The sequence below is a fragment of the Gymnodraco acuticeps genome, unplaced genomic scaffold (assembly GCF_902827175.1).
Source record: "Gymnodraco acuticeps unplaced genomic scaffold, fGymAcu1.1, whole genome shotgun sequence".
NCBI classification, from domain to species: Eukaryota; Metazoa; Chordata; class Actinopteri; order Perciformes; family Bathydraconidae; genus Gymnodraco; species Gymnodraco acuticeps.
In genome coordinates, this window is record NW_022990271.1 from 7,807,910 (window position 1) to 7,823,742 (window position 15,833).

The 15,833-nt window shown below is 40.4% G+C and overlaps 1 protein-coding gene across 1 annotated transcript; it reads right to left on the reverse strand.

Moving 5' to 3' along the window:
- Nucleotides 1-86: 86 nt before the first annotated feature.
- lysmd2 (LysM, putative peptidoglycan-binding, domain containing 2) lies at nucleotides 87-11,148 on the reverse strand. Its single transcript, XM_034221243.1, has 3 exons — nucleotides 10,687-11,148; nucleotides 9,615-9,952; nucleotides 87-816 (listed from the first exon to the last, which is right to left on the reverse strand). The coding sequence occupies exons 1-3, from the start codon at nucleotides 10,930-10,932 to the stop codon at nucleotides 765-767; spliced, it is 636 nt and encodes a 211-aa protein (XP_034077134.1). The 5' UTR covers nucleotides 10,933-11,148; the 3' UTR covers nucleotides 87-764.
- Between the last annotated feature and the right edge of the window lie 4,685 nt (nucleotides 11,149-15,833).

Sequence of the window (15,833 nt, forward strand, 5' to 3'; positions counted from 1 at the left end):
AGCAGTGAGGTGAACAAATCAACAACTGACATGTTCACTGACATGTTCACAAATATCATAAAATCACATGAGATCTTCACATTTGGTTTAATTACATATTTATTATTCCCAAATAAAACCGAAATAATTTAAAAGCACAATAAAACAGCTGTTACAGACAGTTCTCCACACATAAATAATTCATTCACACTGCAAAAATAGAGCAGTCCCTTCTTTCTCCTGAAGAAAAACAGCTTTTATGAGGCAAATACATTGCGTCCAAAGGCGGGGGTCCGTGTGTGCGGTGTGCTCAAACAGGGGAAACACTGATGAGGAAGGCCTGAATATACTTTCCAATGATATTATTCTAGGTCGGGGATTTAGCATCAGAAGCGGTTAGCAAGTCTAACAAGCTAATCCCTCTGGAATCGCTTAGACAGACAGAGCAGGCGCGCGCTGTCTGTCTGTCTGTCTGTGTGTGTGTGTGTGTGTGATGCAGCAAGTGGAAACGTACAGCAGCTTCAGAAGTGAATGATGAGAGGATGGGCACGTGGGCTCAGATATAAATATCCAATGCTCCTCCGTGCTGTTAAGTCTCCAAGTAAAACTGTACAAAACAATGACAATCATATACACATCATAATAATATCAATAAATAAAAAGGCAAACATTACACTTTTCGTCAACATGGTATGGAAAAAGCAAACAGGTTAAGAGAAAAAACAAAGCGATGGAGTATGGTAGTCTGTGAGCATGGCTGTGTCTGCAGTAAACAGACTTGTTCTTTATATCTCCTGATATGACGAGGAAGGCGCCGTGTAGTCCTCCTCATTGCTCCTACGGATGAGAAAGAGATGGATAACCTTTCATTTACTTTGTAAGATTTTCACAGTGACAACCCATTTTTTTCACAACACCACACACACACAACACACCTACACACACACACACACACACACACACACACACACACACACACACACACACACACACACACACACACACACACACACACACACACACACACACACACACACACACACACACCACACACACACACACACACACACACACACACACACACACACACACACACACACACACACACACACACACACACACACACACACACACACACAGTCTTTAACTCTTTTCACTCAGCTTAACAAGTCCCCGCAGATTCTAGATGAGCGTACTGCGTGTGAATATTGGATGAAGCCAACAGACGTATTGTTCCCCGCTGACAGATGAAGGCTCCAGTACAACGCGGCAATGTCTCGAGATTGATCGAGAATTTAAAATGTTCGTAACTTGCCATTCTCTGAGAAAAACTACGTCATAAATGCAGGCCGTCACCAAACCCTTAATTGAGAAGAATTTTTTTTGCAACTGTACATGTTCAAGGTCTCTCACAAGGTTTATAGAACAGTCTGAGGACAGAAATATAGACTGTTTACAATCAAAAGAGGATGAGGAGAAAGGTTTCACACAATGACTTTGCAGGAACAAATTGAAGAGAACAGAACAGGTCTATAATAATGTTGCTGTAAACCTAAGAAAACATCTTCTGGATGACAAGATCTTTTTTTTTTTAAACTGAAAAGATCTAGTAAGTGAATGTTTCCAATAGATTACAAGCCAATTTATTTCTTCCAGGAAGTAAACCTGAGTAATCTCACATCATTCTCTTATTTATACAACATTTAAGAGATGTATCCACTCTGTTAGAGATTTAAAGGGATATCTGTTAAAAATAAACACGGATGCTTGTCAGAAATTCAGAGCTATTGAAATATGTTATTTAGTTTACCTAAAGATGTTGGGGTTCTTATTTAGTTGGCACAATCCAAGTATTAAGATTCTGAAGCTGCACTGGCAGATAGGAGGTCTACAATTAATTTAGAAAACCTGTTCACAGACGGCTGTTGTTTCAAGACACCCCACCAACAGGCTCCAAGTGGGTCAAAACAGCTGAGCGTAGGCTTGAGGGAGTTGTATCAGATTTCTCCACACAGGTCACTGGCGCCAAAAGGGGGACCCGAGAAGCACGAGGACAAAGTGGCTCAACCCCAGGCTCTCCGACCCCGACCGAGTGACCCAGCGGACCTCTTATGCCGTCTGCCTGGGAGAAAGGGGGACAGCTTGTACCACGGGAGCCAGTGTGCGGCGGGGAAACCACCTACTAGGACCAGGGGACGACATCAGGACGGACGTGGCCCTGGCAGACGTGGACTACTCGGAAGCAGCAGACTGGAGAAGGAGGACCCTGGAGACATCTCTACAGCATCGACCCGGAAGCCGCCATCAGCGGGCCGGAAGACGAGGAGGAGGAAGACATCTCTCTAGCAGGCAGCCCAGAAGCTGCTGTCAGCGGATTGGGAGACAAAGACACGGCAAGCCAGGACGGCACAGGGAACTTGTCGAGGCAGCAGAGGAGTCTACTTCGCTCTGATCAGTTCTACCCGTGAAGGGAAAGCTGCATCTCCCCCTCCCTATTAGCTGTCCTTGTGGGCTATTCCTCCGAGGGGGGGGGGGGGGGGGCTGATGATTCTAGCACTCAGCTACCCCCTCATGGTTCCTTCACTACCATGGAAAGTGGTGTTCTGTCTCCATGAAGGTTTCAAGTACTCTAAATACCAGCTTCGGATGGATTTATGGACACAGTAGAAAAGAATGAGTGGGTATATTTCAAAATGCCTTGTCTAAGTTTATCTCTGGAGAAGGAGATAAAAAGGGGGATTTGTAGAGTTATATTTGTATTTATTCATGTTAGCAAACTATGGATAAGCTTAAAATGAGAATAATTTGGGTAAAACTGTGAGCTGGATTTGGGGCCTGTTGACATGTGTTTTTGAGGACAAAGGAAGATGGGGGAAGGTGAGAGCATGTCCTGATTTGCATTCAACTTAGAACAAGCTACAGTGGTTGTAATATTAAGAGAGGTCCCTTGGGTTTCTCTGGTGGTTATCAATAGTAGCAGTTAAGTGAATACTGTTCAAACAATACCTGTGTTTGTGTTTTATATTGATTTCTCTGTTTTATCCTTTCATAAATGTAAGGACTACAAATGGCTATAAACATTCTGGGCTGGTTGGAGTAAACAGGGTTTTATTGCTCTGTGGGGGAGGTGTAGGTATGCAGGCCTTGAGACCTTTTGTTGGAAAGTGAGCCTGTTTGGTTTCCTGCTGCGTTTCCTGCTGCGTTGCGTCTCCCAATGAGATGACCTGAAAAGATGACCAGCTGACCTAACACCAAACCCCTCCTTCTTACTCTGGTATATATCCGGTGGATCCCTGGCGTTCGGCCTCTTCTTCACATGCTGCCCTCGGGTGAAAGTAGCTCTGCAGTATGCGAACGAGTGCAGGAGTAAGCCGGCATTACTCCTTAAGCATTACAATATAACTGTAATATATCATGTTGTATTGTAATGATTGTATTGCATTGTCATATTGCCATTAAAGTAGATTATTGTTAAAGGTTACTTTGTAGATATGGATTCCTTCCTGTATTATAACCAGCTTCATAGGAACGCGCGGAGATTTGAAAAGCGGATCAGATATCCCTTTAAATCTCTAACAACTCCCACCCACTCCATGCAGAGCTAGTGAAGATGAGGAGTACGTTCAGCCACAGACTCATCCCTCCACGACACAGCACCAAGCGCCTCGGACAGTCCTTTGTGCCTGTAGCCATCAGGCTGCACAACAAGGGGTCAATAATGTAAAAAATAAAATAAAATCACTGGACATAAATATACACTGTTTCCACAACCCATGTTAATATATTAGTAGTAAATGACATTCTAATAGCCTCTGACAAGGGACGTGTCTCTATTCTTGTTTTGCTCGATCTCAGTGCTGCATTTGATACTATCGACCATGATATCTTATTGCAAAGACTAGAGCACTTAGTTGGCATACAGGGAACTGCTTTAGACTGGTTTAGGTCCTATCTATCTGAACGCTCTCAGTTTGTACGTGTCAATGATGAATCTTCCACGCAAACCAAAGTTAGCCATGGAGTGCCACAGGGCTCAGACCTATTTTGTTCACATTATATATGCTTCCGTTAGGCAATATTATAAGGAATCATTCTGTACATTTTCATTGTTATGCGGATGATACTCAACTATATTTATCAATCAAGCCTGATGAAATTAATCATCTAAATAAAATTCAAGACTGCCTTAAGGACTTAAAAACGTGGATGACCTTAAACATTTTGATGTTAAACACGACCAAAACTGAAGTTATTGTACTTGGCCCGAAGAATCTACGAAACAAATTATCTAAGGATATACTAACTATGGATGGCATTCATTTGGCCTCCAGTGAGACTGTAAGGAATCTTGGTGTTATATTTGATCAGGATTTATCCTTTAACGCCCACATAAAATCAATTTCAAGGACCGCCTACTTCCATCTACGTAACATTGCAAAAATCAGGCATATCTTGCCTCAAAACGATGCAGAGAAACTAGTCCATGCATTTGTTACTTCAAGGCTGGATTATTGTAACTCTTTATTATCAGGGTGTACCAAGAAGTCAGTCAAGTCGCTTCAGCTGATTCAAAATGCTGCAGCTCGTGTACTAACCAGAGTTAGGAAAAGGGACCACATTACTCCTGTTCTGGCTGCCTTACACTGGCTCCCTATAGAACACAGGATAGAATTTAAAATTCTTCTTCTTACTTCTTCCTTCTCTCTGTCTATACCTGTGTACTCTCATGTTCCGATTAACCCAGCTTCCCCAAATGTCTTTCTTTTTGGTGTCTGTATACGCCGGGATCCGGAGTCATGGATGATCCTGCGCTCCTCTGTCCTGGATCGCGAGCCCTGGATCGCGAGTCGTGGCTGTGGTCCTGGATCATAAGTCCTGGATGGATATCCTCGTGGATTCATCTTCCTATTATACACACATGCATTTCCATACATTTGGACTACCTATGTTGCAAATGTATTATCTTTTCAATTTACACACGGCATCTATTGCACGTCTGTCCGTCCTGGGAGAGGGATCCCTCCTCTGTTGCTCTCCCTGAGGTTTCTCCCATTTTTCCCTTTAAACTGTGGGTTTTCTTCGGAAGTTTTTCCTTGTACGATGTGAGGGTCTAAGGACAGAGGGTGTCGTATTGTCAGACTGATATTTTGTACAAACTGTAAAGTCCACTGAGACAAATGTAACATTTGTGATATTGGGCTATATAAATAAACATTGATTGATTGATTGATTGAGTAGTAGACCAAATATGTAGATAGATATGTCACTATATGTACAGATGTCCATTTTCACTTTAACTCATTTCGTACTTCATGATTTATATGACCAAATATCTATATATGCTGACAGTTATTTTACTCTTATTTTTACTCATCTCCTATTTCAAAGTCTTTTATTATTATTTTAATTTTTTTCTTGATTTAATTTTTTATTTTATTAATCTGTGTGAATCTTTGCTGTCCTGTTTTTCACACTTATCTTATATTGTGTTTCAACAGGGAGTCTCAATCTATCTATCTTTAACTTAATTTATATGACATTTGGTCCAAGGTGCAACCAGTTGAATTTCAGCTTACCATAAATGTACAGAAGGATGTGTTTGGACATCAAAGCCAGTGTTTCCCCTAGGATGGAGTCATAGCAGCGGTGCTAAGGCACGTGGTCCCAGCACAATATGAGCGCGGTAACACTTTACGGTAAGGGTACATGAATCATCATGAATTCATGCATGACTTAATGCATGAAAAAGCATGAATTCATTCATGTAGTACTCATGAACTATCAGTAATGTACAGGTATTAATGGTATCTCATGCATGACTTAATGCAGGAACAATACCTTAATTAATGCATCAACTAAGGTATCTCAATCATCATGACTTCTGAGTTCTTAATGATGTTCATGTCTTCTTCATATATATCTGCAATTAAAGTGTCAGGCCAAAAAGCTGACCAGTCACAGCAATTCCAAGTGTTGTAATCATGATTAACTAAGCATGACTTTGTCATTACTTCATCATGTTTGTGCCCCTTCAAATACAGTGGTGACCCGGTCAGTCGGTCATAGCAGTGCATGTAGTCTGTTGAATTCAAAGGCCTCTCTCTTTTCCTCCGTACCCAAATCTTTTAAAAACAGGGGTACAACGAGCGGATACAGATTTGCTGCCGATCTGACGTCAAATCGGCAGCGGACCCACAGAAAGTTGCTATCAGAAACAATGCCTGACGTGTTTTGGACGTAATCTCGTCTTTGTTTACATTAGCGAGCCTCGCTAACACTCAGAGCTAACCTGTACTGTGTTTTAAAAAGCAGGAAATAAAAAAAGGAACTCACCTTGTGATAAACCCGCAAGAGAAAAAGCATTTGAGCTCCATACTGTTTCAGAAATAATCTTTGATGTGGTTTAGAACAGGATGGCGTTTTATCACAGCAGAATTTAACTTTATCTCCGGTAGAATTCTGATCGCCTCCTCTTTTTTTTTTTTTTTCAAGCTAAGGACCCAAAATCTGCGTTTCTCTAACAGGGCTGCAAAAGAGGGGTATGAGCAGTATGAGGCATGGCTTCAAGAGGTGATCTGTTTGGTATTTTAAGCAAAAAACTTCACAGACATGTTTTGTATAGATATGGCCCTACAATATATTTTTCCAATATAGCATGATAGGTCCACTTTAATTTACATCAGAAATTCTTTTTTTTAATAATGGGACACTGGGTTCGGTCCGGATTGATTTGTAATTCGGTCCGGAGTTTGAGAAGCCCTGCGTATGAACATGTTTGAAATGGGGGGTGGACGTGGAAGATTTTTTTGAATATTTTAAAGTAAAATGCTTCAATCTGGTGCACTTTGAGCGCACAATTACTAGAGACCTGATCTAGGGGGTACAACTCTAAAACATCCATATGAAAAAGATCGGTTTACATTTTAATAATCAAATAAGTATATGAACATAACCAATAACCTACCATAGCCAATAACAAATAAATGTAACTTATTTTATTTTTGTTGTTCATTCATATCTTATTTTACCTAGTTAACATTTATTTATTTATGCATATTTTTGTATCTCTCCAACTTTAAACGATATTTTTGGTTTACTGTCCTATAGTATACATTGGAATGATTTCAAACCTGTTTTGATTTATCCTAATAATTATAAAGGAGTGCCTTGGAAATATGTGTTTACATAAATTGTGGTCAAAACGTTTGAGACCCACTGAGATAACTTAGACTAAAATTAACTATCTAAACACTCAAGACTCCTTTACCTCACTGAGCCTCTCAGTCTGACAGGAGAGCTCTCCTCCACCCTTGTTGTAGAAACATCTACTTCTTATATCCATTAGCGCAGCTAGCACCAGATTCTAATAACAACAGCGCCGGTACCGGTGCGCCCTCTCTCGCTCTCTCTCTCTCTCTCTCTCTCTCACTCCCACTTTGGCTGTGAGCTGCGGGCGCCTGATAAGCCAACATCCCCCACTTACATCACTTACAGCGCCCATCGTACAGGGCAAATGAAAAGTGTAACCGGGGTGAAAAGGGTGTTACATTTAGTTAATTATGAATGTTGTTACATCAAGGCCAAAAATTAGGATGAGCGCCAACGGTCAAAAAAAATGTTTCCCCTCCCAGAGCTAACTGCGCCGCTGCTATTTGTATATAGGGGAAACACTGAAAGCAAATGTTGACAGAGTTTATGGAATAGTGAATCAATATTGTGTAATGGCCAAATGTAAGATCATTATCACTGATCAAACTATGAGATATGTATACATATAGGGTCTTCTAAAAGAACAGTTATAGACCAGTCAACCATTCCCTACAGTTTAGCTAAAGAGGTTTGTGTTTTACTGCCTCAAAGGGGAGGAAGCCGACAGGCACACGGTCTGTGTTTGCTCTGACTCTGGAAACACGGAGTCTGAACACACAGCAGCAGCTCCACAGATAACCTTTGATGTGGCTGCAGTCAGAGGCAGGGTGTTAAACACAAAGCCTCGGCTGCTAGGTCAACATTTAAAGAGAAAGGAAAAACGTTTTCTGGCACAATCACTCAAGGTTTATGATTGTCATTAATCAAATCACAGGTCTAGAGTTACTGGCACATCATGACCACATTAAAAGGAAATGTTGGTAAGATATTATATGATAAGGAAATACCTGTTATAATATTGTAGGATAACATTAACAGTATTTAGTAGTAGGCTATATAAAACATGGACAAAGTTGTATAACATGAGGTTAAAAATAAATTAATATTTAGATGTTTAATTCCGTCATGAATCTGTATTCATGAATAAGAACATAAAACATATCCCCTTGATCATGTCTTGATTGTTACACTAGATCATAACATAACACTAAATAAAAACTGATTTACAGGATAAATGGCCACACTGAGCATCCTAAATGTTTAAATGTTGTGGTAGAATCATATGGATATGATTTGCTATTAAATGTTAAGTAGATTTCTTCTTTCAGGAGAAATTAAATGCTCTGTAAAATTGGTACTAAAACTCAGAGACAGTGGCCGGTTGATGCCACAGCAGCTGCCACCTGGCTCAGGTAGCCTAAGGCCAACAGGAAGTTAATTAACATAACGGCTATTCCTGTTAGCAAAACACAGAGCCCACCGTGGAAAAACAATATACACTCCATGTCTGTGGGGGAAACGTCTTCACTCTGACTCAAGAGTCCGGACCGAACTGATAGTGCCAACAAAGCTTGTTTGTCTATGAATGGGAGAATGCCAATCCATTACTATCTCTCTCCTAGCAGACGTACATGCTTTCTCAGTGTCAACATGCAGTGTCAGAAAGACGTGCTCAGGCCTGACTCAGCAAGCAACTTGTCCTCCTAAATATCTGATTTGTAGCATAACGTGGCATCGGACTAGAAGAGCAGGTTTGCAAAACCCTGATTCCTATCTTCGATCGTTCTTCTGTGGAAACATTTGAGCTTTGCTGTCTCTGCTGATATGGACTTCTGACAATCACATACTGAGCTCAGAGACCAGAGTACATGCCCCATTTCCAACAAGCGTTTCAAGGCTAAGATAAATTAAGTCCCAGTGTTTCTCGTTTAGTCAACAGACAGCCTCTTTAGTCTTATTTGGCCACTAGTTAACACCACTAGACCTTGTGTTAACCACAGACCTTCTTTCATCTGAAAAAACTGCATCTCGCCAAAAAACGAGACAAGGAAACCAGAAGCAAACACTAACAATACAGAGGCAAGATATCCAACTTTTCTCAAGACACACCTGAAGATTCTGGACAAATTAATAATGTATCCTCTCTACTTAAGACTATAAATGTGCTACTGTAACTTTGGTAGAGGCAGAAAAAGTACATTAAGGATGATGTGACCATCATGCTAACCAAAACGCAGAAGCACCATTTGCAGGCAGTCATCTTCTGTGTGAAACCTAACATCCAAATGAAATATGATATGATTGATGCTCAACAAGCACAAGTCTGATTGGACCATTATGGTAGAACTGGTGCAGGTGGCTTATTTTAATGTTTCAACATTCAGAAAGTGAATTACTGCCAAAGGGCTGTTATTAAAAAGGGTGTACTGGTAAGCAGAAAGCAGAAAGGAAGCAGTGGTTTGGCTGGGGGTTGTTCAACATCTCACCTTACTTCCTCTTCTTTCAGCTTCCACGCTGCCTGCTTAGATTGTTTAATTTGCAAGTCCAGTCTGTGTAAGAAGTCTTTGGCTGACAGCTCCTCTGGCTGGGAGGGTTTGGAGTTCTTAGGGGGCGGGGAAGGGGGTGGCGAGGGTCCCTCGATATCCTGCACAACTGAAGGTTTGTCTGCTCCCTGGCACGCTGCTTCACCGTCCCCATCAGGAGACTCTAGAGACAGTCCGTTAAATATGTAGCGCTTCTCTGACAGCACAGGGATGTTGAGGCTGTTCTTCAGAAAAATGCAGTCATTGCTGAACAGCTTGTTGACTCTCTTGATTTGCTCCATCTGGCAAATATGGGTGACAGCAGATATGACACAAATAAGTACAATTCCTATGACTTAGCTACTACCTTCCTTGTTTTGTAGCACTTAAAACTAAGAACTAAAGACCAAATCATCAACAACCTTTGTAAAGATATAAATATTTTTTTTAAAAAGTAAAATAAGATAGTAAAATAGGATATTTCCTAATGGATGTTTGTGAACACAAATGTGTATGTAATTAAATACACAAACTGGACCCTTGCATTTTGGTAAGCCAGGCTAAACTGATCATTTCGGGCATTTATAGTTGCCCCTCAGAACTGTCACTTCCTTTCCCCGGGATCACTGGTGTTGGCACATGGTGTGAAAATGAAAGTTGATTCAAGAAGTAGGATACCAAAAACATGAAGCGAAATAATGTTTTGGCTTTCACAGGCCTATTAGTTCATGTAAGGATAACTGTGGCTGTTAAAACAACTAAATGATCAAAGTTTTGAATGTGCCTGGGCTTATGTGTATTCTTTCTTCCTGAGATGAGCTGACATGGTGCCCTGACCAATCAATTAATTCAGAAATGTGCTGTTCACATGATAGCAGGAGAAAACAGCCGTGGTGTTTGGCTCTTCTTGTCAGGCTTAAATAAAGCTGTGAATGAGGCCTGATCAAATGCAATAAAACATATTTCATCGCATCTTGTTGTCAAGGTGAGCATCAAAGCATTGAGATAACATGCAGTGGTTGTTTGGCACCCTTACCGTCACACCGTATCTCAGAGCGATCCCTTGCAGGGTATCACTGTCAGTAACCCGATGCTCTATGTATTTCTCCCCAAGAGAGGCCGTGACGCTGGCTGTGCTCCCGTACGAGCGGATCTTGGTCCGGGCCAGACTCTGGGACAGTTCGCTCTCTGACTCGGAACCAGACCTGGACCGGGGGAAGATGGGCTGGCCGAAACGTCCTCCTTCCTCCCGCATCGACAGGACGGGCGAAAACTCCGCCATCTTCTCTTGAATAAATAAAGCGCCCAGTTACCTCAGTGTGTATCACCGCTCCGGTTCTCTCGCTGCGGGAAAGGGGACGCTGTTTCAGGCGGCAGGGAGACTTCCTCCCCCAGTCATATTCAGAATGTCAGCCCTGGGGAACAAATACATGTTTCGGGGAGCTCACGCTTTTGTCAGAGATCCGTTACGTTGACGTAAAAACGTCTAGAACGACAATAATACCGTTTCCGGTTACACTTTCAAAATAATACATATATTCATAAAAAGGAACCTTTGTCGATAGTTAAAAGATAAATATAGCCTACTGGTATATATTGTATGTAGTGCGATAATAAGAGTATGACATCGTGTTTAACTAAAACATGTTCTCCTGATAAAAATAATAGCTAACTTCCGGCAACGTAAAGTCCCTGGTATCATTGGTAAACTTTATGCAAGAAAATAGCAGTGAGTAAGTTATTCGCTCGGCACAAATAAAAGAGCAGTTTACAACATTTGATTAAGATTTGTACTGATTAATCTGTCGTAAAAGTATAGGTTTCCATATATTCCCTGACCATCCACCATGGATGTAAAATAAGAAGTTGAACGCCATCCACACATAAAGTCAAGTTTTCAGTGTGTTTAGCTCAGGGGTGGCCAACCAGTCAGAGGTTAAGAGCCACATTTTTTCTATGTTACTGCAAAGAGCCACATCAAACACACAGTCACTGATACCGCTTGTTTCAGTTTTTTGTTTTCTGGAGACAAGATTTCAACCACGTCACTGATGCATTTTTGTGGCATTGGGATATATTTTTTTTAAATCCTCTGGAGCAGAGAGAGGAGCTGTGGATTATTGTTATTGATTAATGCATCAGTGTTTCTTAGGGTCAAAAACACTAAACTCACAACTTAAAATGAAAGCGTTTAGTTTATTTAATAAGAGAGCACATGTTCAATGTGAAAAGTGACAGTAGTTATAGATTATTTGCAATTTGGTGCTATATATATATTTTTTTTAAAAAGTATATATATATTTTTTTTAAACACCTTGAATTTCAGGGGGGCGCGGGGCTCCGTTGGCGGGGAGCAGCGCCCCTCCAAGACAATGGCAGGGGAAACACTGGATAATGTTTAATCAACGATAGGTTTCCCCCCCCTCAAAGGTGATTGGTTCACTGCATCGCAGGTATTATTGTGATTGGCTCTTGGGCCACATCAAAATTATACGCGCTGTCATCCTCTCACACTGACACCACACATACACAACATACGGGACGAAAGTAACGGAGCGATTTCATCCGAGCCCAAACAATTTTGACCGGCCAAATTACGTCAGAATTATCAGCATTCAATACTTAACAGACCTACTAAATATCAGGTTTAACTGTCAGGAGTAGCTAGCTAGTGTTGTCACGATACCAACATTTTGGTTTTGATACCAAGTCAAGAATTGCGATTCCGATTCTTTTTCGATATTTTCTTAAAAAAAGGGAAACGGTCTTAAATGTAATTATTGTGCTTTATTTCATACCAGAACCATAACAATAACACAAACGTTTAAACAATGAGAACAATAAATAAAATAAATGACAAGAATTCGTATTAAATACAATTAATAAATGTCTTACAGACAGGCCTCGTGGTGTCCGTAGGCTTGCCCTCACTGTCAGAGATATAGCTCAAATACTTCCAAATTTCGCTCCTGGCGTCTTTTTTGTCAACAAGCCGAGGCGCAGTGGCAGCTGCACTCCCACTTGCAGCCATGCTTCTCGTTTTCTCACATGCTCTGGCAGCTAGCGCGTGCACGAGAGAGGGGAGGCACTTAGAGCGTGCTTGAGAGGGGAGGGACTTAGAGCGTGCTTGAGAGGGGCGGGACTGCAGGCACGGCTGCAGTGCAGGGAGTGGAAGCAGAGCGCTGAACCCACACGGCTCTTATTAAAACGGCGCTTTCTCACCGGAGTACTTTTCCCCGTCATTCTTAAAGTACCGATACTAATGAAACGGAGGAATCGTAACGTTTTTAACGGCAGGGTATCGCGGTACCTTTCAAGTATCGGTACACCGTGCAACACTAGTAAGGAGTCAGTGTCTCTCCCCCAAACTCACACATATAAAATTCGATATGAACTGAAGAGCCGCATGAAACTAGGCAAAGAGCCGCGGGTTGGCCACCCCTGGTTTAGCTGTCAAGATTGGCGCATGCGCACTTCTGGCTTGTTTTTTAAATTGTGTAAAATATTCAATACTGTGCTACACAAAATCATTTCTCACATTAATGGTCTATTACTGGTTATACTACAACAATGTTTAGAAACAAATGCTTGTGAATGATTTGGGGAATCTTTATTGTATACAATACTCAATTCCTTAACCTTCCCCTTTATGCAGTGTTAGTGCTACTTAATTCATGTCACACATTAATGGTTTTCTGCTGGTTATACTAGCTTACATCACCAACAGGTTAGGAAAACAATCTTTCCAGCTTTCCAGAAAGCTCCACCCTAAAGAGCGCTCTCCTTGATGGACAGAATAATTTCTACAATAAAAATTCACAAGAATTATTCTAAAGTATATTTACTTATATTCGAACTTCTCGTCCTCTACACAATGTTTGCTGTTTTGTTAGGACCAATTATTGCCCAAATACAAGCCTGGTTCCGGAGTGTTGGACTCTGATTTAATCTAGTGTTTTCATTTATCATAGCTAGTTGCTGTTAATTCAATTGCTCTTGAAACACATCAGGTATATAGTCCATCATTATTCGACTTCACTTTGGCTGGCCTCTGTAAGAGGAGCCTGGTTAACAATCCCATGACCAAACTGCAAAACTGTTTTTTTATTCTGGCTTTTACAATTCGCAGTACACTTTTATGCTAAACTAATTTTGATTGGATTTGTCTGGTGATATCAATGTTTAATTGTATGACACTGACAATAGCAAACATAAATTATATTTTTTCTACAGTTTGATGTGCAATAATATCCCTATCTTGTCTTTTTCTAAATGAGTGCACCGTGTTAGTCGAGAGAGGTCTGAATCTGTCAGACGTCTCCCGTTTCTCCCTCCTTACATTTTGTGACAGCCCTGTTAACAGTGGTTAACTTAGTTGATTGTATATTTGTGCTTACATCGGTAAATCTGTTTGTCTCTAGTACAAGGTTAAACTGTGGTTAACTTGTACCCAGGTGGTGTTTGTTACTGCCTATTTTTGTTGGACCTATTCCTTTTTTCCCCACTTTAGAAGTGAGGTTTTCTTTTGTTTATTTGTTTATTAGTTACTTTGTTTCGTGTTAAAGCTCTTATTTTAAGTCTTCCATAGTTCCCTTTTGTTTGCTATTTAAACCGGTGCCCTGGTGGCCTTTTGTTTTATTGTGGCCGTTCGTTGCAAATGTAATTGTGCTCTTTTATTAAAAAAAATCCAATTTACCACTGTCCAACGGTTATATGTTACTTCCCCCTTTCCACGAGCTGGGACGTAACAGCTGCTATGAAAACCTATGTATATTTGATCATTATGAGATATGTCAGTTAATCATTGTAGAATAGAAAATGAAAGACCATAAATGAACAAGATAAATCCTAGTTAAATAACCAAGTCATAACAAATAAAACATATGTGAACTTGGAGAGTACTGCTTTAATTATGTATTTATTACTGGGAAGTAGCTAGTGGAAACTTTGATTGCCCCCTGTCCCTGGTCCATGATTATTGAGATGACCAAATGGTGCTGAATACCCGGAGGTTGTTTCTCCTCTTTCAATCACTGTGTTAGGAGGTTAAAGCCATATGATTACTTACTCATATTTAAACAAAATGCTGGCTGTGTAGCAAGTAAGTTATGATGGTAAAAATTGTATTAACATACTAAGTAATTTAATGTAGTGTTGGTGAAAGGCAGTAATATTTAATTTAACTGGAACACAAAGACTACAGGTGCTACTTTAGGATGCACATTATGTTCCTCCATGAAATCTAACTCGCTGATAAATAAATATGAGGAAGCTACAAGTGGATTCATGATTTCTGAATGATTCATTTATTCAATTAGTCTCTTTTGGTTATACATAATCTCACTGTCATTTTCTAATGGAAATCTGTTCATTAAACTTATGTAAGGGTACAAAGCGAGGCCTACTGTCGAGGAGGGCGCTCAATGCATTAATTATACACAATGTGTTAGACTGAACTGCAAATCAGTTCATTGCGTTATATGTTGGATTGCTGGGGGACAAAAAAAACTATGTTTTTGTTTTGAACCTAAAGGCATTACAAATCTATGACTCAATCCCAGAAATAGTTCATTATGTTTAACATTTATATCTACGGTGAACCTCTGGGATCTACTTAGATGTCTAAACACCAACAGGAGATTCAATTAGCTGACCTACAGCGGGAATCAGATTACTTCAGTCTCTCTTTCTCTAAAAAAAAAGGCAACAAAGGCACGAAGAAGCAATAATACCATGAGTCATATCTAGCAATGTTTCCATGACAACTTTATTTTGCCTGCTAGTGATCTGACTGCACTCACATGTGTTGGGAGACATGATTTTGGATTAAATTCAATATCACTTTGACACGTAAGTCAGATGGGAGCCTTTTTGTTACAAGTATACACAGGTGGTTTCAAGTTCACAGTTGTTAAATCATCAAGTGTTGTCTATGGAACACAATCAAATGAAATGCATGCATCTACATCAGGTTCATGTTAGGAGAATGGGGTGAATCCATCAGCATACTGTCATAGAAAAGATGATGAATATGAGACACCTACCCTGCTGGGAACCGAGGAAAAAAAAGTGTCTTCCAATTTTTTAGGGTTAAAAAAACCTCTTGCAATTTAGACTTTTTCAAATGTAGTTTAATTTTAAATGTTACAGTATGTCCACTGTAGAGTACGTCAGGACCATTTT

Coding starts and splice junctions, on each gene's coding strand:
- lysmd2 (XM_034221243.1), bottom strand. CDS start 10,932: ATGGCGGAGTTTTCGCCCGTCCTGTCGATGCGGGAGGAAGGAGGACGT. Junction 9,953..10,686: donor CTCTGAGATACGGTGTGACG/GTAAGGGTGCCA, acceptor CATATTTGCCAG/ATGGAGCAAATCAAGAGAGT. Junction 817..9,614: donor CTGAAAGAAGAGGAAGTAAG/GTGAGATGTTGA, acceptor TCTCATCCGTAG/GAGCAATGAGGAGGACTACA.